General features: G+C 52.5%; 9 protein-coding genes across 9 annotated transcripts; 3 read left to right on the plus strand and 6 right to left on the minus strand.

The window, feature by feature from the left end:
* Positions 1-1,059: 1,059 nt before the first annotated feature.
* Positions 1,060-3,512, minus strand: somA (putative cAMP-dependent protein kinase pathway protein (Som1); the record flags this gene model as incomplete). Its single annotated transcript, XM_058453273.1, has 4 exons — positions 1,060-1,230; positions 1,284-2,757; positions 2,819-2,970; positions 3,036-3,512. 4 exons carry the CDS (start codon positions 3,510-3,512, stop codon positions 1,060-1,062), a joined length of 2,274 nt encoding a protein of 757 aa, XP_058307464.1.
* Positions 3,513-5,069: 1,557 nt separating this feature from the next.
* On the minus strand, positions 5,070-5,918 carry N7498_006212 (TRAPP complex core subunit BET3; the record flags this gene model as incomplete). Its single annotated transcript, XM_058453274.1, has 5 exons — positions 5,070-5,189; positions 5,251-5,442; positions 5,497-5,716; positions 5,822-5,830; positions 5,884-5,918. 5 exons carry the CDS (start codon positions 5,916-5,918, stop codon positions 5,070-5,072), a joined length of 576 nt encoding a protein of 191 aa, XP_058307465.1.
* Positions 5,919-6,222: 304 nt separating this feature from the next.
* N7498_006213 (WD40 repeat domain-containing protein) lies at positions 6,223-7,540 on the plus strand (the record flags this gene model as incomplete). Its single annotated transcript, XM_058453275.1, has 5 exons — positions 6,223-6,369; positions 6,437-6,482; positions 6,534-6,614; positions 6,682-7,437; positions 7,488-7,540. The coding sequence occupies 5 exons, from the start codon at positions 6,223-6,225 to the stop codon at positions 7,538-7,540; spliced, it is 1,083 nt and encodes a 360-aa protein (XP_058307466.1).
* Positions 7,541-8,604: 1,064 nt separating this feature from the next.
* On the plus strand, positions 8,605-12,004 carry N7498_006214 (glycoside hydrolase family 47 protein; the record flags this gene model as incomplete). Its single annotated transcript, XM_058453276.1, has 4 exons — positions 8,605-8,684; positions 8,743-9,104; positions 9,152-9,708; positions 9,761-12,004. 4 exons carry the CDS (start codon positions 8,605-8,607, stop codon positions 12,002-12,004), a joined length of 3,243 nt encoding a protein of 1,080 aa, XP_058307467.1.
* A 223-nt stretch (positions 12,005-12,227) lies between these two features.
* On the minus strand, positions 12,228-13,008 carry N7498_006215 (uncharacterized protein; the record flags this gene model as incomplete). Its single annotated transcript, XM_058453277.1, has 4 exons — positions 12,228-12,374; positions 12,439-12,612; positions 12,781-12,794; positions 12,873-13,008. The coding sequence occupies 4 exons, from the start codon at positions 13,006-13,008 to the stop codon at positions 12,228-12,230; spliced, it is 471 nt and encodes a 156-aa protein (XP_058307468.1).
* Positions 13,009-13,272: 264 nt separating this feature from the next.
* Positions 13,273-15,073, minus strand: N7498_006216 (uncharacterized protein; the record flags this gene model as incomplete). The annotated part of the gene is made up of 2 exons (XM_058453278.1): positions 13,273-14,712; positions 14,915-15,073. 2 exons carry the CDS (start codon positions 15,071-15,073, stop codon positions 13,273-13,275), a joined length of 1,599 nt encoding a protein of 532 aa, XP_058307469.1.
* Positions 15,074-16,891: 1,818 nt separating this feature from the next.
* N7498_006217 (adenine phosphoribosyltransferase APT1) lies at positions 16,892-17,593 on the plus strand (the record flags this gene model as incomplete). Its single annotated transcript, XM_058453279.1, has 2 exons — positions 16,892-17,366; positions 17,421-17,593. 2 exons carry the CDS (start codon positions 16,892-16,894, stop codon positions 17,564-17,566), a joined length of 621 nt encoding a protein of 206 aa, XP_058307470.1. The 3' UTR covers positions 17,567-17,593.
* A 422-nt stretch (positions 17,594-18,015) lies between these two features.
* On the minus strand, positions 18,016-18,756 carry N7498_006218 (gamma-glutamylcyclotransferase family protein; the record flags this gene model as incomplete). The annotated part of the gene is made up of 1 exon (XM_058453280.1): positions 18,016-18,756. The coding sequence occupies one exon, from the start codon at positions 18,754-18,756 to the stop codon at positions 18,016-18,018; it is 741 nt and encodes a 246-aa protein (XP_058307471.1).
* Positions 18,757-19,214: 458 nt separating this feature from the next.
* Positions 19,215-23,508, minus strand: N7498_006219 (C2 domain protein; the record flags this gene model as incomplete). Its single annotated transcript, XM_058453281.1, has 5 exons — positions 19,215-20,114; positions 20,172-20,756; positions 20,809-21,277; positions 21,333-21,518; positions 21,569-23,508. 5 exons carry the CDS (start codon positions 23,506-23,508, stop codon positions 19,215-19,217), a joined length of 4,080 nt encoding a protein of 1,359 aa, XP_058307472.1.
* Positions 23,509-24,404: the final 896 nt, after the last annotated feature.

Here is a 24,404-nt window from a genome sequence, read left to right on the forward strand (position 1 = left end):
CTGCGTTGAGGACTGAGACGGTTGATAGGATATGCATTGTGTCTGGCTCTTGAGTCTGAATGTACAACTTTTATTCTTTACATGGTATCACACCACACGCCTGGTGGAAGTAGATCCAAGATCGACAGCAGTCTCGCCAGTTATTCTACCAAAGTCCGTCATTTAGAAAACATCGTGTTAAAACTCCCTAATATCAGGATAATTGAACTTTGATTGAATCTACTCCCGACACAATTCACGCTATAATTCAATCCCAAACATGAAAAGACAAAGCATTGCGAGAATCCAGTTCCGCTAAGTATCCAACAGCACAACACCAGACAAGGTAGTATTCACTCGTCCCTATCCCATCAATCGTAAAGCCCTAAGTCCAGGTCCCTTGTCCTGGCATATATCCCCCCTATAGAACCCCTCGGATCGGTTCACTTTTGGTGAAGTATTCTCGACTCAAGAAATCGAGATGAGCAAAGCGGAAAGGAAAATGGGAAAGGAAAAATGATTCAAAGAAAGCAGCGTGGAGCTGGCCATGGTAAATGTCGAGCCAAAGAAACATGAAATGAAGGTCACAGGAACAGGGCATGGAAAAGCAAGCAGGTCCCGTAGCAAATAAAAAAAGAGGAAAGGGAAAAGGAAAATAGCGGAGAGTCAAAGCTGAGATACTGACATGGAGGGTGCCATGAGCAAGAATTAAGTAACCACACGGGGAATAAGGTAGTAGTAATAGAAAGAGAGAAGAGAAGCGGAAACTCGTAGGTCACAGTGCAACTAATCTTGAATACAGGGATAATTTCTCCCCAGCGTCGCAAGAGGCTGGCTTTCAAGGGGGATATGGTAATGCTGACCAAAGTACACGAACGCCAATCTCACTCATGCGCGCGCATATTCAAGAGTGGGAAAACGAACAAGGAATAAACAGAGGCGAGAATGGAGAATCGAGTATCGAGTATCCGCGGAGAGTGCAAACATCAGAACGCATGTAAATCGAATCAAATGTACACAAAACAAGGGTATATTGGGAGGTGGAACACCTGAAGAGAACCGTCAAGACTTTTTCATCATTCAAAGACCGTCGCCAGCCCCAGTCTCAACACCGTCCGTGGAGTATGGCAGGTTGGGGTCGAAACCGAAGCCAGTCCCGTCGGCATCGGTGTTGAGGAAGGTGTCAAAGTCGAAGCTCTCTAAAATGTCGGGGTTGTCCAGAGCACTGAAGTCAAGGCTGAAAGCATTGGTCTGTTGTGAATGTTAGCAATCGATTCATAGTTTTCGGTTTTATACGGACGTACATCAATGTTGTTAAGATCTTGGAAGGGTTGCTGGCCCTGGTCAGGGGTCGGCTGGGCCATTGGCTGCTGAGCAGGTGCCGAGGTCGGCTGAGGCGGCGCGTTGGCATTTGCGTTGGCTCCGCCCTTGTTAAAGGATTGAGGAGGGTGAGGCGTGGCGGGAGTAGACGGAGTCGGCGTTTGCGCGTGCTCGGTCGAGTCGTTGGACGGGGTGGCACCGGCTGCGTTGCCTGCATTGGCACCCTTGTTGCCCTTGGCTGGCTGCTTGGGCTTCTTCTTGTTGCCCTTGGGTGCTGCCTTAGTGGCCTGCTGGGGTGTGGGGGGTGCATTGCCAGCAGTCTGAGGAGATGGCGGCTGGGTGCGGCCCGTGGGACCCGCACCGGGTGGCGCTTGGGGCGGAGGCATGGCGCCTCGTTCCTGAGGCGTACCCGCCTGAGGCTGCATCGCAGGCGAATGCTGCGGCATGGGCTGACCGGCCTGCCATTGTCGATTAGCGGCATTGGCAGGAATCGGCTGACCCATCTGGGGCCCGGTGAAGGCCGGGTTCGAGCTCGGAGGACGCATTCCTGGTCCACCGGGGAAGAAGTTAGCAGTCATGTCGGGTGGCATCTGTCCACCGTTGAGGTTCATAGAACCCGGTGAGCCGCGGTTCTGCATATCGCCGGCGCTAGGCGATCCAGGAAGACCGCTCTGGGGCATCTTAGGCGTGCCCCGCTTCATTTGCTCGCTCGGGTTGGGAGATGCGCCGGTCCTGCTACCTTGCGGGGAAGTACCTGGCGGCATGCCTCCCTGTCCAGGCATCGGCTGGCCGTCACGGCCGGCCATGGTGTCCTGCTCCTGACGAGCCATCATCAAACGCCGCTTGTTCTGCTGTTCAAGCAGCATGAGCTGCATCTGATAGTCCTGGAGAGCGTGGTTGCCGTGCTGACCGCTAGGTGTCTGCATACCACCAGGACGGACCTGAGCCATTTGACCGTTGGAGTTGTAGTACTCGGGGTTCATATACATTCCCCCGCCATCCGGCATCGGCACTAGATCCGCCTGGTTCTGCATCATGCCGGGGTTCATCATACCACCGTTCGGAATACCCTGGGAATTTGAAGTTGAGCGCGAGTGGTGAAGGGCCAAGTTTTGAGCATATACCTGCATGGATTTCTGTTGGGCAGCCTGTCCCTGGAACTGCTGGAACTGCGCTGGGTTCATGCCCCGCATTCCGTTCTGCATCCCGTTCTGCATCATCAGGGCCTGCGGCGTGGACTGTCCTGGCATTCCTTGTCCCTGTCCGCGGCCGTTGGGTGCCAATTGCTGTCCGTTCTCGAGGCGCGGGCGTTTCGATGGCGAAGGAGCATTGTCAGCGGATGCAGGTGACTGCGGCCGATTCCCGTTCATATCCATATCGGACTGCTCGCGTTGCATTTGCTGCATCATTTGCATTTGCTGAGTCTTTTGCATTTGTTGTTGGAGTTGCTGTTGCGAGCTAAAGAAAGAATATTGTGTCAGTATCACACCTACTACAGTGTTGTTGAGGTGAAGCATACAGGCCGGCGGTGTTATTCTGCAGCACTGTCTTCTGCAGGTTAGGAGGGACCATGCCACCGTTGCGTCGCATGTTCAGCGGGACTTGGCCAGGCATCATTGGCTGCTGCCGCATGAGCTGATTGTGCTGCTGTTCCCGAAGGCGCATCATGTTCTGTCGAGAAATTAGATACCAACCTTTGGCATATTTGCACTGAGAGCCTTCCCCTCCTCACGTACCTGGGTGTGTTGTAGGTATTGTCTGACATCGTTCTGCGAACCCTTCCGGCGTTGGGCCCAGAAGAACTCCCAGAAGAGACTGAACCAATCCAGAAGGAAGGAGGAGTTGCTTTCGTTGGGCAGGTTAGGCCGGGGAAGATCATCAGGGATCTTAATCTTCTCGCCGTCCTTGCCGTCGGTCATCATGGAATCGGCATCAATGCCGTTCACTCCGCTGCCAGGGCTAGTCTTGGGGCCGTTGTCGGTGTTGATCTTGATCGATTCGTCTTGGACGAGGGCGCGAGCGCATTCGTGGTAGCCACGTTTCAAAAAGTAGTCATAGATATAAGTGTTGAGGTTGGTGATCATGAGCTCGGGTGTGTTCATGTTCACATTGCCGTCATTTCGAGGGGCCGTGGAGCCGTTGTTCATCATCGGGACACCGCCGACAGGGCCTCCAACCCCTGGGTTCATCCCACCAACGTTCATCTGGTTCATGGTGGCGAATGGTGGAACTGCAGCCACCTTTGCCTAAATTCTGTGGGACGATTCAAGTCGAATGTTCGGGCAGTTCCGAGCGCGCATCCACCGACTCAGGCGATCAAGCCTAACGCGGGGTGGAGGGAGCAACGCGTGGGAACCGAGCGCGGCGCCGAAGCGGTGAGCGTTTCAGGGCTGGGATCAAAGCCGAACGGGGCTCTGATATACGATCCCGCGTGGAAGGTATCCGCGCAAGTGTAACTTCGATATCGACAACGATGCTGTGTTGCGATCAAGATGTGTAGAGGCCGGAGAGGTGTGTGCCGGGAGTCTAGCGAGCCACGCGACTAGATAGGGAAAGAGTCGAAAGATCTCGATAACGCGGACGGCGCAGAGGGCGTCGCGGCGTATGTTCCGACGGCTGTATTCTGATAAGGGTCAAAAAAAGGCCAGACTCAAAGAAGACCCGTAAAGGTAGATGCGCGGTCGATAGGGTTTGGGCGACGACGGAAGTACAGGGAGGCGGGAAAAGCGCACAGGCGAGGAGGTTGGGAGGGCGGCACTGCCAGACACGCCCGATCGGGCAGATTCGCAGAAAGAAAAGAAGTTGACATGCAATAGTAGAAGACAGAAGGGTAAAGAAAGGGAAAAGAGAAGCACCAGGGGGGTCAAGCAGCGAAGAGAGTGGATCTTCTTACAGTGGAAGGGGAGGGAGCCGGGGGGTACGGGCGGACACTGCGCGCTCAGCGGGAGAATCGCTTGCTCGGAACGGATTAACTCGGGAGCCCGGGGCTGGTGACGGCGCTGTCAGGCGTATTTCTGGGCATGCACCTGTGGGCGCATTGAATGTGCTGCTCGTTTTGCTGGGATTCAAGTCGTGAACAGACGGGGTGAGAAGAGTCTATAGCAGAGAATGAAAAAGAGAAAAGATTCCAAGGTGGTGGCGAAGAGGAAACAGCGCGAGGCGAGAGATATGGCGATATGATGTTATGCCGCGATGGAGCCCTGCGATGGATCCCAGCGGGAGTCTAAAAAAAGTAGGGTAATTTGGGATTCCACGTAACAGAGATCGACGATCGAACCAATCGGAAATCCAGACCAAAAGATAAATGGCCTTGGGGAATGGACGGTGGGAAGAGAAGAAGAGAGAAATTCGATCTGTAGGAAATCGAAGGGCGGAGGGGCGGAGATCGCAGTATCAAAGATACGGTAATGTTACACCCACGCCGACACTACACCTCTTCACCCCGACTCGGTCTCCCCTCATAATCCAATGATGCGGTGTTCAGGATTCAGTACACTTATTACATCGTAGCTAGGGATATTAAGGCTGGCCGGCCTTTACTGTCTCACCCTGTCAAAGTCTAACTTGGGTCCTGACCATGCCGATGATAAAACGCGTGGCGGGGAGCTTCCTACATAGCGATAGATCACAAACCCTAAGGTCTCGGAATGACAACGACAGGTACAGAACTTTGGAAAGCGCCGGATGGATGCAGTTGATTAAATTGGATTTCGCCCTGCAATTCCCTAATAGTGTAGAAAGCCTAAACGCCGATCTGGATGCACTCGATTTTACTCCTCCTCCGGCGGCATCTCATCCTCGATGTATCGTACAAGTGAGACCCGCATCTCCGTAGTGTCGTCACCTCGGAGCACGTCACTTACAAAGTGCGCCTCGATCTGCATTTGTACCTGGTGTCCGGGTCAGCGATCGGACCCAGCGCGAAGGAACCCGTCCGGCAGGGGAAGTTACCATCTCTAGTGCGCCACGAAGCACACCGCAAAGGATATTCGAAAACCAGAGCTCGTCCTGCGCCCGCCCGTCGTCGGGAAGCTCCACAAAGTCCGCCAGGGGGTTCTCGTCAAAAATAAGCGAGAATTGGTTGTTGTCGCTCGCCCAATTGGTGACCGTCGGTGCGACGTTCAGGAAGATCTTAAAGCCCACCTGATTGGAACGTCAGATATAAGCTTGTTCCCTCGTCATTCTGGGTGTACACACCTTTGCAATCATATCCGCTGTGTCTCGGAAATTGGCACATCGTCCCACCCCGGATTTGGCCAGGAAGTCCTCGATCAATCGCATTCCGATATTGTAGCCCATCTTGTCCAATTGCTGGTTCACTTGCTGGTAGTCACTGTCATAGTCCTGGCATAATTGTGCCACAATGGTGCCGTAGGTTAATGTGACCAGCTCCGCATTGACTTTATCGATTCTCGTTCTGGTGGAGAAAGATGGTTAGACTGGTGTGATCGGGGTTTGTCGCAGCCGAATCAAATGGTCGTGTTGCTTAAGCGCTATCAAAAGAGGGTCTCGGGGTACTAACTTCCATATTCTGTCAAGTCTCGGTCAGCACAGAGCATTCATGCGACATTGGGGTAAACTTACTCTTCTCCTATTCTGGAGGCCTTTGTGGTTGACATGGCTGCTTCGGTGGAAGAGGAGCCACGGAGGTAATGATCAGGGGAATGAATGACAGTCTCCGTGCAGGCACAGGCAAATGCGACAGTCGATCTTGGATGTAGTTTTGATTGCGGGGAGTGCGAACTGCTGAAGCTGGCACCGTACACAACTCGCGTTCACCGCCCGCTGGTGGGATCATCGTTCTTCCAGCGCAAGGCCTCGTCTGGGATTCTCTGCACTCTGCCACGACCACTCTCGAACCCTCCATTTACTCGGTCTCGGTCCCTTTTTTGCCGAGGGCGTTTACGGGTTTCTATTGCAATCATGTCGGGAGAAAAACGCCCTGCCCAGGCGGCCTTCGGGTCTGCCAACCAGCTCGTGGTCAAGCGAAATAAAGCCGACGCCGACCTCAACCCCGGCACTGCAGTGGTCAAGGGCTCGTCGGCACAGAATGGAGCTCTGATCCAATCTGTATGTCACTCTTGCTTCCTAGTCGAGGGCGATTGAAATGTGGAACGCCGGCTAACCTCGTGTGCAGATTCCTCGCACCAGTGGACTCGATGCGCCTATCATGGAGCTTACAGGTAAGATGCGCTCTCAAATAATTCGAATATACGGTCTGACAATTGAATTAGGTCACTCTGGGGAAGTTTTCACAGTGCGATTTGACCCAACCGCACAGCATATCGCATCCGGCTCGATGGATCGATCCATCTGTATGTTTCACCCGTTATTGCGAACCCGCAGAACCTTTCGCTGACCTCCCGTCCCATGTTCTGATAGTGCTCTGGAATACATACGGACAATGCGAAAACTACGGTCAATTGATGGGCCACAAAGGAGCAGTTCTGGACCTACAATGGGCACGCGATTCTCGGGCATTGTTTTCGGCATCAGCAGACACAACACTCGGAAGCTGGGATGTAGAAACTGGCGAGCGTGTGCGCCGTCACGTCGGTCATGAAGAGATTATCAATTGCCTTGATATTAGCAAGCGGGGGCAAGAATTGTTAATCAGTGGTAGTGATGATGGATGCATTGGTATCTGGGATCCGCGACAGAAGGACGCTCTGGATTACCTCGAGACGGAACTCCCCATCACGGCGGTGGCTCTGTCTGAGCAAGGGAATGAGATCTACAGTGGTGGCATTGACAACACAATCCATGTCTGGGATCTGCGCAAGAAGGCCGTGGTCTACTCGATGGCCGGACACACCGACACCATTACCTCGCTACAAGTCTCACCCGATTCGCAGACCCTCCTATCCAACTCGCACGATTCGACTGTCCGGACATGGGATATTCGGCCCTTCGCTCCGACCAACCGGCAGGTCAGAACTTTCGACGGCGCCCCCGTGGGTCTGGAGAAGAACCTCATCCGCGCCAGCTGGGACCCCAAGGGTGAGAAGATTGCCGCCGGGAGCGGTGACCAGAGTGTGGTGGTGTGGGAGGCCAAGACCGGCAAGCTTCTGTACAAACTGCCCGGCCACAAGGGAACGGTCAACGACGTACGATTCTCGCCCAACGATGAGCCAATCAGTAAGTACTTGACCTGCAGATATTGGGGAGCTCTAACTAACGGGTTGCAGTTGTTTCTTGCTCGTCCGATCGAAACTTGATGCTCGGAGAACTTGGCAAATGAGCATAAGAGATACCAAAAACCTGTAATAATGGATAAGCGGGCGTTGATTTGATCACAATGAACATCTAAACCTCTTAAACTGCGACATGTACACTAGTGCCCCAAGAACTTTGGAAAGTTTATTCTCTTGTTCGACTTGGTCCTTCCATCACTCCTTCCGTCTCCGCCTCTTCACGCCTCAACTTGACTTCAAACCTCTTCCAGCACTTTCAGCTGTCATTGTCGTTATAGCTCCACAGAATGAGATGGACCCAATTCAGCCAGAACCAAGACCCATCTTTCGGGAGGGAGTTATTCGAATCAATGACTTCCTCATGTGGGTGTTTACCCTGATGTGTAAGGACTCTGCCGCTTTTCAGATGCTGATTTGCAAGGACAAGCTGATCAAATGGTCCAGACCTCTTCATCGTGATACCTATCCAGTTCAACGGTCCTTTGACACCTTTTGATGACCTCTTTATCTATTTCTGGATGGTGGTCACGACCTTCTGGGGCGTTTCCATGGTCCTTCGAGTTGTGTCGTCGCTTTGGTATCGAGAGTGGTCATGACAAAACTTCATCTTACAACGCACGCTCTATCTGGATGTGAAGATCGCCAGCGAGTGCTGCGGGTATGTCACTGGAAATACGTGACGCTTTGACTTGGCCAGCATGTCCATCAAGCACTGTTAAATTGCATCAATTGGAACAACTTATAGTCTAATAATTTCTCAAATGAGCACCCGAGGCTACAATGGCTAGCAATAGCTTTCTTTCCTGCTTATTGAGCCGTCGTAATTGACCTTGACCGTAAGTAGTTGTATACTCCAAGGGGGCCGGGGACTTGGCAGATGATGCAATCCGCGAAAAAAGATTACCGCTTATCTGGCCGCACCCGCTTCCCCCGACCACCTCTCATTCCACCAGCCCTGGGTCCATTTGATCTCTCCTGGGGGAAACCCATTTCATCCCTGCGCTCTGACAGACACTTCCGTCTGCCCTTCTTCTATGCCCTGCGGCTCGCTCTGGTGATGCGCACGCGATGTTGGAGCTTACACATGTTCAACCCTCGACACGCGTGCACGATGGTGGTCTGGGCCGTCCTACTGTCGCTATGGCTTACCCTGGCGCATGGGATGCGGGATCATCAGATTAAGGAACTCCGGTACGGTTTTGTGTGCTACCTTCAGTTGTCCTGACGCTAACCTTTTCGCTCGTTCCAGGCAAGAAACTGAGCGCATGTTCTACCATGGCTTCGAGAACTACCTTGAACATGCTTTTCCTGAAGACGAATTGCGCCCGCTTACTTGCGGCCCCTTGACCCGCGACGAGACGAATATGGAGCATAACGATGTCTTGGGTAATTATTCCTTGACCTTGATTGACAGCTTGTCCACTCTGGCCATCTTGTCCTCGAGTCCTGAGAGTGGTGATCGGTCTTTTGTACAGTTTCAAGATGGTGTGAAGGATTTTGTTCGACTATATGGAGATGGCTCGCCCGGTCCTGCTGGTCAGGGAGAGAGGGCGAGAGGGTTTGATATCGATAGCAAGGTACAGGTATTTGAGGCTGTTATTAGAGGACTCGGTATGTAACGGAACTTCCTCGAAGATTCATGACTAATGGATTATCAGGCGGACTGCTGAGTGCACATCTTTTCGCCATTGGCGAGCTTCCCATCACCGGATACGAACCCTCGGAACGAGATGCTGCCTTCGCAGGCGCATGGGACAAACGCACATATTCGAAGAAGGATCATGGCATCAGATGGGGAAATGGTTTTGTCTACGATGGCCAACTCCTTCGATTGGCTGTTGATCTGGCAAATCGTCTTATGCCGACATTCTATACAGAAACCGGCCTCCCGTACCCTCGAGTCAACTTGCGACATGGCATTCCATTCTACGAGAACTCTCCTCTGAATGTGAAGGCCAAGAAGGCCAAGAAAGACAAGCAAAAGCCCAAATACTCGTTTTTGGCTTCCTCTGACGAGGTCACGGAGACCTGCAGTGCCGGTGCGGGTAGCTTGGTCCTCGAATTCACCGTCTTGAGTAGGCTCACCGGAGATGGGCGGTACGAAGAATTGGCCAAGAGAGCATTCTGGGCAGTTTGGTCCCATCGGAGTGAAATTGGTTTGGTTGGATTCGGCATCGATGTGGAGTCTGGAAAATGGGTGGGATCGTACTCCGGGGTAAGTAGACAGATCAGAAAGAATGGAAATGGCAGGCTAACGAAAATGATAGATTGGCGCTGGAATTGACAGCTTTTATGAATATGCCTTCAAGTCTCACGTCCTGCTTTCCCAGGGAGAGCGGCCCCCCTTCAATTCGGAGAGTCCCTGGGGCAAGCTGGATGAATACTATCTGCCGTTGACGGATGACCAGCACTCCCCGGATTCATTCCTCCAGGTCTGGGAAGACTCGCATACGTCGATCAACCGCCATCTGTACCGAGGCGAGGGCTATCAGCATCCCCATCTCGTTGTCGGAGACGTGATGACCGGTGCCACGCGCGCATTCTGGATCGACAGTCTGAGCGCATATTATCCCGGTCTGCTCGCGCTCGACGGCAAGGTGGATGAAGCTATTCAAATTCACCTCTTGACTACTGCAATTTGGGCACGCTTCTCTGCTCTTCCTGAGCGATGGAATGTCGCTACAGGAGATATCGATGGTGGCCTTTCTTGGTATGGAGGTCGACCTGAATTCATCGAGTCGACCTACTATATCTACCGCGCCACCCAGGATCCTTGGTATTTGCACGTTGGTGAGATGGTTCTCCGCGACCTCAAGCGACGTTGTTGGACGAAGTGCGGATGGGCAGGCTTGCGAGATGTCCAAACCGGTGAGATGATCGATCGGATGGAGAGCTTCTTCCTTGGTGAAACAGCAAAGTACATGTTCCTCTTGTTTACCCCGGAGCACCCGCTGAACAAGATTGATGCTCCGTGGGTCTTTTCCACTGAAGGCCATCCTTTGATTATTCCGAAGAAGACCACCTCGGCTCAGTCCCGTCGTCAACGGCAACCATCGCCGGCTCCAAGTGACATCGAAGGCACCTGTCAAGCAATCCCGAGTATGAACTTTGGCGTGTCATCAACTGCATCTCGCTCTGACATCTTCCACGCGGCCAGCTTGGCACGTTTGCATCTCCGACCCGGTCGTGGATATGGTGGTCCTATTATGGAGAACTCACCTGATCACCCCAGTGTGTCGGTGTCTGATCTGTCGTCGCCGACCAACTACACATTCTACCCATGGACATTACCACCACAGCTCATCCCGTTCAACGCCACCAGCGCGCCGATGGCCATTCGCCCAACCCTTGACATTTCATTCCCATCTCTCCCCGGTGGAGTCAATCTGGGGTCCGGAGCCTTGGAACGAGTCCGAGATGGCATTTTTGTCAAAACAATTGGAGGTCTGCGGTTGAGTATGATTCAGGATGTCCCACTTGCAGGCTCTGTCGGAGCCGAAGATGATGGATACCGGGTGCAAGTGGTCAACAACGTGCCTCTGGGAAAGGATGAGAAGGTATATCTCTCGCGCCAGGTCACCTTTGACGTTGTCGATCCCTATGACCCCAACTTCACCCGAGTCCGCGACACCGCCATGATTGACCTCGTCGTTGACGTTCTCGCAGAGCCCAATCGCCGACAAAATGGCTCAGCTGCTCCTGGAGCTGAACAGCCTGCATCAGAAAGCTCAAACCATCAAGAAGATTCAGAGCTTCACCTCGGCCGCCGCAGACCTGCTCCATCCGTCGACGAAAGTTCCGTCGTCGACCCGCCCGACTCCACCGTAAGGAGCATGTTGTCGAACCTGGTCAATTCATTTTCGTCTCTGCTCCGCGACGAGCCTAGCGAGAACGCTCCTCTTCGGCTCAGTCTCCCTGCTGCTCTTCCTACGGGCCTTGGAGCGGGCCCGCTTCCCGACGTGGACGACGCCCTCACCCTGTCAATGTTCGGCAATCCAACTACCAGCCGTCTCTCTTGGTCATCGATCTACTTTGCCGGCGACCTTTGCAACGAGCGTATTCTCCGCGACGTTGCGCAGAGCCACGAGGTTATCGTCATCAAACGCGGGGGCTGCACCTTTTCCCAGAAACTGCGCAATATCGCCGCCTATCGATCCTCGCGCTCGTCGCTCAAACTGGTAGTCGTCGTCTCATACGATGACGAGATCCCAATTCCACAACCCGCAGAAGCTTCAGAGGAAGACCCCGAGGCACGTTCCAGTACAGACGGCTCCCAACACCCTGCTCCCTTTGCCGCTCTCCGTGCTGAACCATATCTCATTCGACCCCATCTGGATGAGACCCAGATGACTGCTAGTGGTATCCCGCGCAGCAAACCGGTCAGCCTGCTAATGGTCGGTGGCGGTGACGAAACTTATGCACTTCTGCAAGTCGCGACTGGCATTGGCATCAAGCGACGGTATTCAATGCGCTCTCGGGGGGTGCCTATTTCAAACCTGTACATCATCTAAACGCATTATATACCCGGCGATAGTAAAATAAATCAATGCATGTGTCTTCAATTCAAAGTCCACGTTTATTAAAAGGAGATTAGGAAATTACAATCCAAGCGTTCTTCACTCAACCATAAAAACAAGACCAATCTAAACAAGGGCCATACATAACCCAGTTACGAGCACTGTGGACAACTGTGTAATTCATTCAATTTCTATGTTCTTATGTTCTGAACAGCATTTACTCAAGAGCAATGCACTCAATCTCAACAGGCACACCCTTGGGCAGCTGGTGAACCGCAACGCAGCTACGGGCAGGCTTGTGCACGAAGAACTTCTCATAGGTGGCGTTCATCTCGGCAAAGTTGGCCATGTCAGTCAGGAAGACCTGGAAACGTCAGCACCACAGCACCTTCTTTTGGTAGTTTTGTCTTTTGTTTCGGGTGGCTTACGTTGACCTTGACGATCTTGGACACGCTGGAGCCGGCGGCGTCCAGGATGGCCTTGATGTTGTCGCAGCAGGCCTGGGTCAGTTCGCCGATGTTGCCCTTGACCAGGTTGGCCGAGGAGTCGGCGGGGATCTGGCCGGAGACGAAGATCTGGCCGTTGGCGCGGATGGCCTGGGACTGCGGTGGGTTAGTTGGTGTTCTGTGGAATCCGGGTGGTTTGTGTTGGGGAGTGTTCATGATTCGGGTGTGATGGTTCTCGTTGGGGATTCAGGGTTCTCATCGAGGGCAGCTCGTAGAGGGTGCGGTAAGGGGCTGTAGGGGAAAAGTATCTGGATTGGAACGTACGTAGGGGCCAGCAGCTATAGAAGCATCTCCGTTAGCAAGCAATCGTCGAGGGCGGGAAACGCAGCTCCAGCTCCAGTTGGGTTACCACTTACGAGGGCAAGCAGCCGAGGCAGAGATGATGGACATGTTGGAAGACATGATGTTAGGAATGAATTGAGGACGAGGTAAAGTGACACGGGAATCGAAGGTACGAGCGAGAGCGTGAAGACGAGAAGTAGAGCGCAACATGGTGGGATGGTGTTATAACGAACTGCCGCCGGGCCCCGCTTTGTGGTGGGGTTGCTTTGGGTTTCCCGCGGACAGTTACGTCGTCGGGAAAGTAAAGGCGCTCTAAGGTGCTGGAGATGGATACTTGCGGCAATTCAGGTAATGGAATGTGGCTAATTGATTCGCTATGATACATGAAAGCTAGTCGTTTCGTTTCGTCGTGTTTCGCTTTGCGTCTGGATAAATATCCCAGATGAGGTAACCAAATACAGGTGTAGTACAATGTCATGATTTGCCCAATTGTCCCAGTTGTTGCATCAGGCTGGCCGTCTGCTCGGCTGAGTATCCAAAGAAGACGGGGCCATTGAAGATGACATGCCTTGGGATGGAGTTGACGTCGGGCTTTGTCGTCTCGGCCATCTGGGGGCCAGCATCGCCCGTCTTCCCCGGGGCGATCTTGTCATCCTTGGTCCAGTCATATGGCGATTGAGATTGGTTGCCATTACCCCAGTTACTCCAGGGCGAGTCGAGGTTCGGTGTGAGTTTGGGTTCGGGCTCGGGTTCAACTGCGGGTTCTGGCTTGGGGGCATCGTGCCCGAACGGACAACGGCCGGCCGGTTTGGCCGGGGTCTCCGCCGGCGACTTCATAGATATGTCGGTGTGGTTGGCATCCGAGGGTACGGGGATAGATGCCGACCCGGGGAAGGGTACTGAGGCGGAGGGTTGTTGAGTGAGAGGAACGGGGATACCCCAAGGCCTGCTCGGGGATTCACCCACTCGAATTTCACGAAGCGGACGGTCGAAGCGACTCTCCCGGTTGTCCTCGTCGTTCGGCCCAGGTGTTTCTGGATCCACGTTCTCGGCCCATTTCTCGACCCGCTCTGTTGGGGCGGAAGGGGTAGATTTACCCTCGCCTTCGTCCTCGTCCTCACGCTCGACTTCGCCGTCACCGTTCGTCTGACGTTGCGGCAGGAAGGCCTGGTGTTTGGCGGAAAGACCACTGATCATGTTGATCAGACCGCCGTACTTGGCGTCCAGCTGGCGCATGTTCTGGGGATCTCTTTGGTATCGCTTCACGCAGATAGCATGGCTCCGGGGGATTTCATGCTTGTGTTTTTCAACGTATTCCGCAATTTCCTCCGGCGAGTGTTTGTCCAGATATCGAATCGGGCAGCGAGAAACGGGACACCGGCCCGATGAGTTGACAGATGGATCGGCAGACGGCGTAGTACTCGAGCGTCGCTCATCTTGCTCGGCCTTAATCGGGTCCAGATCATCGTGTCCACAGCTATCGACTCGGATCTTGGGTCCATCCATCTTCCCACTCTGCTCGCTTCCTGGCCGCGGCGACGTCGGTTTGGAAAAGGGACAGTGCAGGTTACCCTGGGTACCATTTGTAGTGAAGTCCTGCTCCAGCGAAGGGTCCGGACCGCGTGCAAACATGCAGGAGTTGACGGAGGATATTTGGGAGAGACCATCTTGGGACCGAAGCAATGCCTTGTAGCCCTTGACTCCGTTCACGATGGCCCGAGTGGCATTTTCGTCTACATTTTGGTGTGAAACGAGCGTCTTGATTACTTCCATTGAATTCAGCGACTGTTCTTCGACGCGGGGCTTGTGCACAAGGCCTAGACACAATTCTTTCTGTTGATCCAGTAACCTCTGTTGCACTTCCATCACATGCGGTCTATCTTGGGGAGGCACCTGCCTGGTGGCGTTGGTGTACTGAAGAGAATGCGAGTTAGCATCCACGTATGATCCAGTTGTCAAAACAAGTGAAAGGAAAATCTCAATCAGATAATACATGTTAATCCGTCACCGCCACAAATATGTGACTACTGATCTAGAGCTAATCAAAATTTCTCATCATTTGAGATGGGGGGGAGGGGAAGGTGCAAGAAGCAAAGAGACAGAAAGGGGTATTTACCTGTTTGAAGACCTCCTCGGTATGTTGCTTCAGTTCATTGTGTCTGTGGGTAAGCCGATAGAGTGTTAGTAGGAGGGCATCGAAAGCTTTGCCCACGGCCTGCAGCTGGTCCAGATGCGGATCCAGCTGCGCCTCCTCGGCGAGCGGAGCTGGCGACATGTCGCTGTGTAGCAGAAATAATTACAAAAGGTCGGAGAGCTTCATTTAGCATCAAGAGATCTCGACTCCATGGGATGGCGCGAAGACCGAACGAAGGATGAGGAGAGAAAGAGAAAGAGGAGCAGACATTTTAAGCTGCCTCCTGATGGGGCGGTTTCGGAAAAACAATAAGCGAGGTGGCCCGTGCTGTGTCACGTGTGTTCCCGATTGGGAATGCCCGAGTTCCCGTCATGTATGTGCATATGGCTGCCACGCATGATCTACACGTCGGGAATTATATGCGGTGGTGTCATCATTCTGGTCTATCCTGGATTTCAGCAGTTGCATGCTATATAACTGCTAGGCAACTGCTGTGGCTGTCCCACACCGTTGGTGGGAATTTTGATTCCGAGCAGCCATCTCGACAATATATATTCCTTTATAGATTCGATCCATATTTACATATCTCGAACTAGTTTGGTATACTCATTTTGAATTTATGTGGATAAAAAGTAAGGGAATCGTCGAAAGTAATGCCGATTATGATCAGAATGAATCGATTCGGGACTGCCGACAACTTTATCTCGGACCGATCGGGGACCATTGTTCTTTAATTTGTAGCCCGCATCTAGTCGATCCCGATATAGACTTTGATCGTTTTCGTTGATGAATCCAATTTGGAGAAACCCTGCCACCAAGCCCTGCCGGGCTAGCTCAATCGGTAGAGCGTGAGACTCTTAATCTCAAGGTTGCGGGTTCGACCCCCGCGTTCGGCTATTCCTACAAATAACCTGAGATATTTCTTTTTTTATCCGGATCGGACTTCTTCTTTATCTTTCCTTTTTTTTTGCCGGTCATAATTAAACTCAGATCGAGATAGATAGGGTGCAAAGGTACCCGATTACCCCTCATTTGTACGACCGGGAGCGAGATTACCCCTCCATGCCCTGCAGAACAGACTTCCTTGTCGACGCCATCAACGGCCCCTCCAGTAGAACCCCTCACTAGTGTTGCATGTCTGCATCAGACTACTGGAATGGTTACAGTGACCAGTTTCAAAACAAAGATACACTGCTCTTTACAGTCCGTGATTCGCCCGCCACTGCCTTTGTAAGATGTGTCAACCCTACAGGAGTCGACGCCCATCTCAATGGTCGATGGTCTGAGACCGACCATCGCCGGGCTTTTATCCGACCGGTCTGGAATCCAGACCGGGTGTCGGATATGAGTCACTAGAAAGTTCGAGGCAGCACCACAACGCAGGAGAACAGAAGCTGGTTCGTACGTGATTCGCAGATCAGTTCTTTGTAGGAACATCGGTGCGCTGCACCAAGCGTCGAGGCCCGCAGCGGGACCTTTCCCCAGCCAGACACACGTCCACCTGTCCTTAGCTGCATGTGCAGATTCTAGAAACGCGAATTGCGTGACGGTCAAGAAATTTACTTACCGATTGACTCTACGTACCTGATTACCTCGTACTTGTCCTTGGTTTCTGGCCCCATCGATCTGCACTGACCGCGATTGTCTGACCGCTCCTATCTCGTATTGAATGCCTCCATCTCACCATGCCCAGACCTCTGTCTGTAAGAGACTCGAGTCTACTCGAGTAGACTCCAGTAGACTCGAGTAGACCCCGGCAGCATAGGGACAATACATTGAGATGTAACGATGCAGACTCGCCGGGTAACGTAGGTCAAATCGAGGGGCAAACTTATCTGCTTATCAGCTCTCGTCCCGGAGACCGGTAATTTTACCTACTGAATTTCATTTTTTATTTTTAAACCTTTCGTCTTTTTTATTCCCCCTCCTTCTCGCTCTCGTCCTCTCTTTTCTCTCATCATGTCCCAATCCACCGCCCCCGATGTCTCCGCCCAAGTCGCCGGACACCCCTCCTCCCATCCCGCCACCGCCGCCGAACTCGCCGGTCTTAAGGTAAAGCTGCGCGGCGCTCTTCGCCAGTTCCCGGACTTCCCCTCCCCGGGCATTCTGTTCGAGGATATCCTGCCTATCTTCGCCGACCCTTCCCTGCACGAGGCTCTGATCCGTTCCCTCGAGCTGCACATCCTCGAGGCTTACGGTGGCCAGAAGCCCGATGTTATCGTCGGTCTTGAGGCCCGCGGCTTCCTGATCGGCCCTAGCCTGGCCCTGCGCCTCGGCGCCAGCTTTGTTCCCGTGCGCAAGCAGGGCAAGTTGCCCGGTCCCTGTGAGACTCAGGCCTACGAGAAGGAGTACGGTCAGGATTTCTTCCAGATGCAGACCGGCTCCATCAAGCCCGGCCAGAAGGTTATCATCGTCGACGACATCATTGCCACTGGTACGTGAGATCTAGGTTATAGGCAAGATGAATCACTGCTAACAATGGATATAGGTGGCTCCGCTCTCGCTGGCGCCCAGATGATCCAGAAGATGGGCGGCGACCTGCTGAGCTTCATTTTCATCCTCGAGCTCGAGTTCCTCCACGGCCGCGACAAGCTCCCGGCCCCCGTTTACACTCTCCTCTCCGGTCAGGCCTAATTGCGTTCAACTGGCACGCCGTGAACGTGTGACCAGCGACCACCGATATTGGTCCACTTTCGAAGACCCTCTCAAAAGTTTGCTCGCGCAGTGGGGGCGAACAGCCCACCCTGCACCCGGATACAGCCGCTCCCGAACCGAGTCGATCCGACGTCGTGCGGTTTGTTTTTGTCTGTTTATATTGTCTCCCCACTGTGCGCTGGAGTAGAGCCGGGCTCTCACCCACTTAATGAAAATATTATCCCTACTTATAGACAGATACCTCGAATTGTTTGCTGTCTTATGTTGATAGCTTGGCTCATTTCAACTCCGTGCTATGAATTCTAAACCCGGGCTTCGATCGGGGATCATCCACGGATACCTCGGTACAATTGCTGCTCCCTTTTCAAGCTTCAGCTCTAGCTCTTTAGCTCTTTAGCTTCTAGTCTGAGATCTATGTCATGCAAACCCTACTGCTTAGGGATAAACCGCCTCAGAACCTCTTCCAGCCAATCCCCGGGAACTCCAAGTGCCTCGGACTCCCGAATAGCCCGGTTCATCCTAGGGATATACTCCGCATTGGGAGGACCGAGAACCACTCGCTCCTCATCCACGTACACGAGCGTAGGCACCAATTCCCCCTTCCCCGTCTTCAGCGGATGATCGTCTCCACCGATCCACTCAACAACCTCCGCTGGGAGATACCACTTATTGTAATCCCCATCCCCTTGCTCTCGGGGCCGAATATCAAGCCCGAGCTTATCCCCATCTGCTTCGTCTGCTCGGTGGTCTACGCCTTCATACCCGTCCAGAACGAGCTCGTCGCCTGGATCCATCTCGTACAGAATACCGTAGACGGCATCTTCCTTCCCGGACCTAGGGATCTTGCGCGCGACATCGCTATCTTGAGCTCCGATGCGCATCCGAGGCGGTGGAAGGACGTTGGCGTACCCCGCTTCGCAGATAAGCCAGCGCCATTTGGGCAGGATGGCGATGGCGAGTGGTTTGCTGGATAGAGCGGGGTTGATAGTGCAGCGCTTTTTCATCTGTGTTGGTGATAGGTTGGACCCGTACGCGAAATACAGGTGTCGTTTGACCTCGGGCTCTGGCTCTGGAGCGAGAGGTTGCCCTGTGCTTGGGTCATGGCAGACTGCTCGTGAGACTGGGAATAGTGTTTCTGATGGCGTGTTGAGGCCGATGGTGATATGCATGTTGGGGTTGAGTGAATGCGGGGAAGTGTCTGCGCCGGTGGGTAAATTATATTGAAATAAGGTTTTCCGGGTACGCAGGTCAGGAGAAAATGCAAGGGCGAGGATTTTGACTTTGCTGGGTGATTAAAGGATTGACTTATCCAATGTCCCTCGGAGTATGAAATGGGAAGTTGAGAGTTGTGAAGCTCCGATGTCGACATCGGTCTCCACGCAGTGACTCAGCTCCGCAACTTGCCGCAACTTGCCCTTGAATTCGAGAATTGGAATATATATACAAGATCTATAACCCAATATGATACATTTATTAACTACATACACACGAAGCATAGTATAAATGTTGTATTGCTCATCCAGTCGTATAAAAGTGCAGGGATATTACGAGACACATGCGCGGTATCAGGACCTTCAATCGCTGGAAACAAAAAAACAACAACATAATGCAACAAAAGAGATTCGGTTCAACGTTTGGGAATTATCCCGCTCATCCGGCTTCCTGCACCGGCCATCAGACTCTGCTTTACAATGGCATCTGCGGCAGCAGCTGCGGCCAGTCTTTCCTTTTGACGACTGCGATCGCGCAGATAACCGGTTGCCTCGGGCCGCATACGCAGAATGCGCAGGATCATGTCGTCGTTGGGCTGGGCTTGTTGTTCTCTGCGCTTCTCCTCCTTCGCCTTCTTCATGGTTCCCAGGTTGCGGGACACCATGATGCTCTTAGCGCGCCGGGCTGCGGGGACGCCTAGTCCGCCGTGACCCGGCCCGGTGGCGCCGAGATGTGCGGGTGCAGAGATGCGATTGCGATTGGCTTGTTGGTGGCTGACAGTCGCCGAGGCCATTCGCTCAGAGGTGCGGATCAGGTTATCCGTGGGTTCAAAGTAGAAGAAATTCAAAGTCTGAATCTCGTGGTACTTGGTGGATTTCAGAATGTCGATGGAGACACCCCCTGCTTCACCAGTCTCATCATCGACTGCGTGGAAAAAGTTGAGAAGTAACACGAGCCAGCGTGAGACAATATCCACTTCTTGCATTGTCAGGGGCTTTTGGTGCGACGGCTTATCTGAGAGAGGTGGAACGAGCAGGCCCTCAATAGTGGCGAGAACCTCCTTCCACAGACGCGCCATCACCATTCTCATGGCTTCACCGGTAAGTGTCTTGTTCATAATGGCAAAGTTGTCGTTGAAGTAGTTGAACAGTGGATCTAATGCGTTCTCAATATCTTCCTGTTTTGGTCCAGTGGAGACCTGTGGTTGCCCTCGGTTTCTGTTCAGGAAGTTGGAGACGGTCGACATGCTGAGCCCACGAGAGAGCAAGGATTTAAGCGTTCGGCGCGACAAACAGTGACTGATATATGCGGAAAGCTAACAACGGAAGATTAGTAAAGAATGGCTCGGCATTTGCGAATAGAGTTTGCAAACCTTCTCAGTGATTCTCCGAGTCATATCTCTCTCTGTCCGCTTCAGGGTGCGGAAAGCCTTGCCGAAATAGAACTGGATGTCGTCGCGCTCGCCTTCCATGCTGACACGCAGAAGAAGCCGTCCTTGAGTGTCAAGATCGAGCCAGTACTCCCTTGGCAAGAAATCGCTGAAGTGGACCGGGTCGAGCTTGATTGAGGTTCGACCGACATAGTCGTGATCGCCCACCGCATCCCAGTCCCAGATCGTAGCGATGATGTTTAGCGGGCCCTGTGTCGTGATGTCCACTGCATCTTCCCAACGGGGGTTGAGGTTGTTGTAGATGATACGCGTCTTTGCAATCCGTTTTTGATATTCGTCGGTCAGGACGACGTACGGATCACTGCCGCCATTCATGTCGCACGCCTTCAGGTCTTCTGCCTCCACGACCTTGATCGTGAAGACGTAGGTGGTGGATTTTCGTACCTTCTTCAATTGCGGAGGTGTGTTCTTCGCGATGACATCTGCGCATCCATCCACATTGATGTCACCTTCGAGTCTGTCCAATTGCGCAATCGCATACTCGATGTTGTTCAACTTGACCAAAGACTGTTCCTTAAATTAGCAATGGAAAATGACCAAATGCATACTTAACACATACCTCCGAGGAGAACTGGAAGGGCTCGATCTTCTCCTTGTTCGTCCAAGTGTCTTTGGCAAATTGCATGAGCTTCTCCTGAGTAGTTTGGTTCAGTGCTGCCTCTTGCTCCGGTGTAAGGCGGTCCAATTCCCGAGCAAACATCTGCTCCAAGGATTCACAGTACTTCGCGACACCTTTGCCGATCGAATTGGACAGAGCTGTCATGAACTTCGCATATTGAAGATCATCGTCCCATTCGAGCTGCACAAGATTTTCCACCACCTGGTTGAATGATCGGAAAATATCAATCACTGATACACTGTGGCGGTTTTCTTCCGGAGCTATGTCCGTTGGTTCATTTGCGCGGACCTGGAAGACATCTTGCCTGATGGCTTGGTTGACCCATTCCATGACGCTCTGGTCTGTCAGACGGAGCCATCGCCAGACAAATTCTTCCAGTAGGCTCTCCACGTGGAATGGGAAAGGAGTTCTGATATCAGTCAGTCGAATGTCAAAATGTGACCGGGGCTTCCAATGGTTCATACTCAGGTATCGTTTTCACAAAGAGAGTCCTGATTTCAGCAAGCTTTCGGTACAAATCGAAACCATCCTCGATGGCGATCTCTTCACCCATGGATTTGGCCTGATCAATGATCCGGATGACCATTTCATGCGCATCTTCAGCAAACATGGGCAGAACATTGAGGCAAAGTGTGGTGTAGGGATTGACGCTATCCATTGTTAGTCCGACTACAGCCACGGAATTACTGCGATAACATACCCCATGATCTCAGGGTTGTTCCTGTACCGCTTTTGAATCTTCTGCGCAAGTCTCGAAATTGCATCACCCAGTTGGATGATATTGTCCACTTGCCAAGATTCCTGATCGATGGGAATTAATTGACCAAGAAGACTCTGGTACTTCTCAGTCGCCTTTTGAGCAAGGCCATCCTGCACATATGAGCAGAATCGATCGATGTCCTCCGGGTCTTCTGTATAGTTCGGGTCCATCTGGATGTGATTCTCCAAAATGTACATCACAGGCCCAATGGGCCGTGGCTTTGTCTCAAAACAGTCCATCATCACATCATAAAGTTCTCGTAATAACGCTTCATGGATCTTGGAAAGAAGCTGCTGCATCGTCTGAAGATCATGCACAGTCCATTTGCGTCTGTCAAAGACGGAGGATGCTATGAAACTGGTTCGCTTTGATCGGCTCTCGCTAGGTGGTGATTCCTTCACAAAAGTAAAGGCCGAATCCAGAGTATTGAGATCAATCTCGTTGTCCACAAACTTGGATTGAACGACGTCGAGGAAGAGAACAATGCGGGAGAAGTTGGGAATCCGCCAGCGGAGACAAATCTCATTAAGCATTTCAGTGGACTGTTTCGAAAGCAGCTTCATCGATGGCGCCTCGGATGTAGCCTGAGTAGCTTCGATTTCCCGATCGCGCATGTCATGGGCCAAGGTCTGGGACAGGATGAATCTGTAAACGGATCGGGGGTCGGATGGAATGAACGTGTACGTATCCGACTCGTCCGAGTCACCATCAGTTCCTCCTAAAGAAAGAGAGCCGAGATCGACAGGTGAGTCAATGACATATGATGTTCTATCTGTGCGGCCAGAAGATGTCCTTGATAAGTCCTCGTCGTGAGAAGCTGGATTAAATTGAGGTAGAGATCCTGGTGTGCTCTTTGCAAGTTCTGGATTAGATTGCACAATCGCAAGCATCATCTGCGAGAGATCGGGCCCTTCGCTTTTCTTCCAGGTTTCATAAGCATCGTCCGTTTCAAAGTCCTCCCTTGATAAAGTCTTGCGGGTTTGAAGGTTGAGGTGGGCCTGATAGGTCTTGAGATCCTGCAGCGCTGCCTTCTCGGTCCAAACAGACTTGTGTTTATCAATTTCGGATTGAGCCTGGGACAGTGTCATTCCAAAGACCTTGGCCACGTGCTGCACAAGAAGCATGTCTTTGACATCATAGCTCAATGGTGCCACAACCTCGGTGGTTGATGCCATGCCATTCACCTCCATCAAATCTTGGTCCTGTGACAGAAGCTTGTTCTCCAGTACTGACAGTCGGTTTGCCAGCTCGGGGCGATCCTTGGCCCAGTCATTGCTCTTCAGAATCAGGGCAAGGAGTCGCACAAAAAGAGCAACATGCCGGTCCACCATAAGCTTCCAGCCACTATCGTCGTGTTCCTTGCCCTTGCTAAGCTCCTTGATGGCGTTTGAGTAGAAGATAAGGACCAGATCTTCGGCGCGCCTGTCTTTTTCCATGCGCTTGCGGAATGAGTCTTCTTTCAGGACGTTGAGAAAGACGGCGAACGTGCGCACCACTAAGTGATCCTGGTATTCCTTTCTCTTCTCTTTACCCATTAAAACACCCGTTAGGCGTTTTTCCAGCTCGGACAAGAACCCATGCGGAATCCTCGTACTCTTGGAGTCTCTGACTAGCGAAAAGTCACTCATTAAATCATGGATCGACGTAGACGCCCGCTTCGGGCGCGCAGGCGCGGACGCGGCGGGCGCATTTTGAATGCGACGCGAACGAGGGTGCAGCAGGTAGGAGAGGTAGGCTACGCGGAGGGCATGGTTGCAGGCGACGTTGGCGTTGAGGGGCCGGCGCCGGGAGACAGAAGAGTTGCGCGAATGGCGCCCTTCATTCTGGATGCTATTGATCCGTCGGTTGACTCCTCGGGACTGACTGGAAGCTGTCGACATGGGGCGCTCGGGGGGTGCGTGAACGATTCGAAGGGACAGCAGGACTGCGGGACCATGGATGGTGAAAGCAGACCACCGCGGCGGAAGAAGCCTTGAACTTTTTTGCTCCCTGGTGTCTCAGAAAGGGTGGGAACACCTTGGCAGAACTTAGGGGCAGAGGGGAGGAAAATGTCTCGAGTGTTTATGGAGAAGAAAGGAGGGGGGAAGAGATGAAACCCCAAAAAGCTGCCGAACCAACTGACGTAGGCGCCCGCACCGTAAACAATGCCCTTTGAACCATGAACCAGCACTTGATTCGTTCTGAAAGCCCAGACTATTCGTGCTCCTGCGGCAACTCTGCTCTCTCCCTTGGGCGCGATACCGAGGTCATGCAAGGGTGCATCATATAACAGGGGTAAGGCGATGATATTGTGTTGTGGGCTACTTTCAAAAATAGTAGATATCTTATTATTTCGACATATTTAAAGACACTTGTAAGAAGATATCGTGACAATATATATAACACTGTCCAAAAAGGCGTTTTAAAAAACGAGTTTCAAAAAATGTCTTGAGAGATTTAGAAGGAATAAGAGAACAAGGTGTTTTGGCCAACTTACAATATCTTCTTGGACCCCTTGTATGTATTCCTACGAATTCTGCGAGCAGCGCGTACGGTTCTGGTTGGTGAATTTGCTGGGTTTTCGGTCCCTTGAATTGTCCTAGCTCTTCTACGGATGTTGCAACGTTGTCTCCTGCTGCTGCACGAGGGGAGCGGCGGCACCAGCCTTTCCCAATGGTTGGAATGTTATCAAATGAAATGAAATCGGGTTGGATTGTGGTCGGAGTTCTTTTCTTGGACTGATTTAGCATGTATCGAAGAGCCAGAAACACTTTCTCGGCCAATCGACAATCAGACC

The sequence above is a fragment of the Penicillium cinerascens genome (genome assembly GCF_028974065.1).
Source record: "Penicillium cinerascens strain IBT 15544 chromosome Unknown contig_6_segment0_segment0, whole genome shotgun sequence".
In the NCBI taxonomy this organism is placed as follows: domain Eukaryota; kingdom Fungi; phylum Ascomycota; class Eurotiomycetes; order Eurotiales; family Aspergillaceae; genus Penicillium; species Penicillium cinerascens.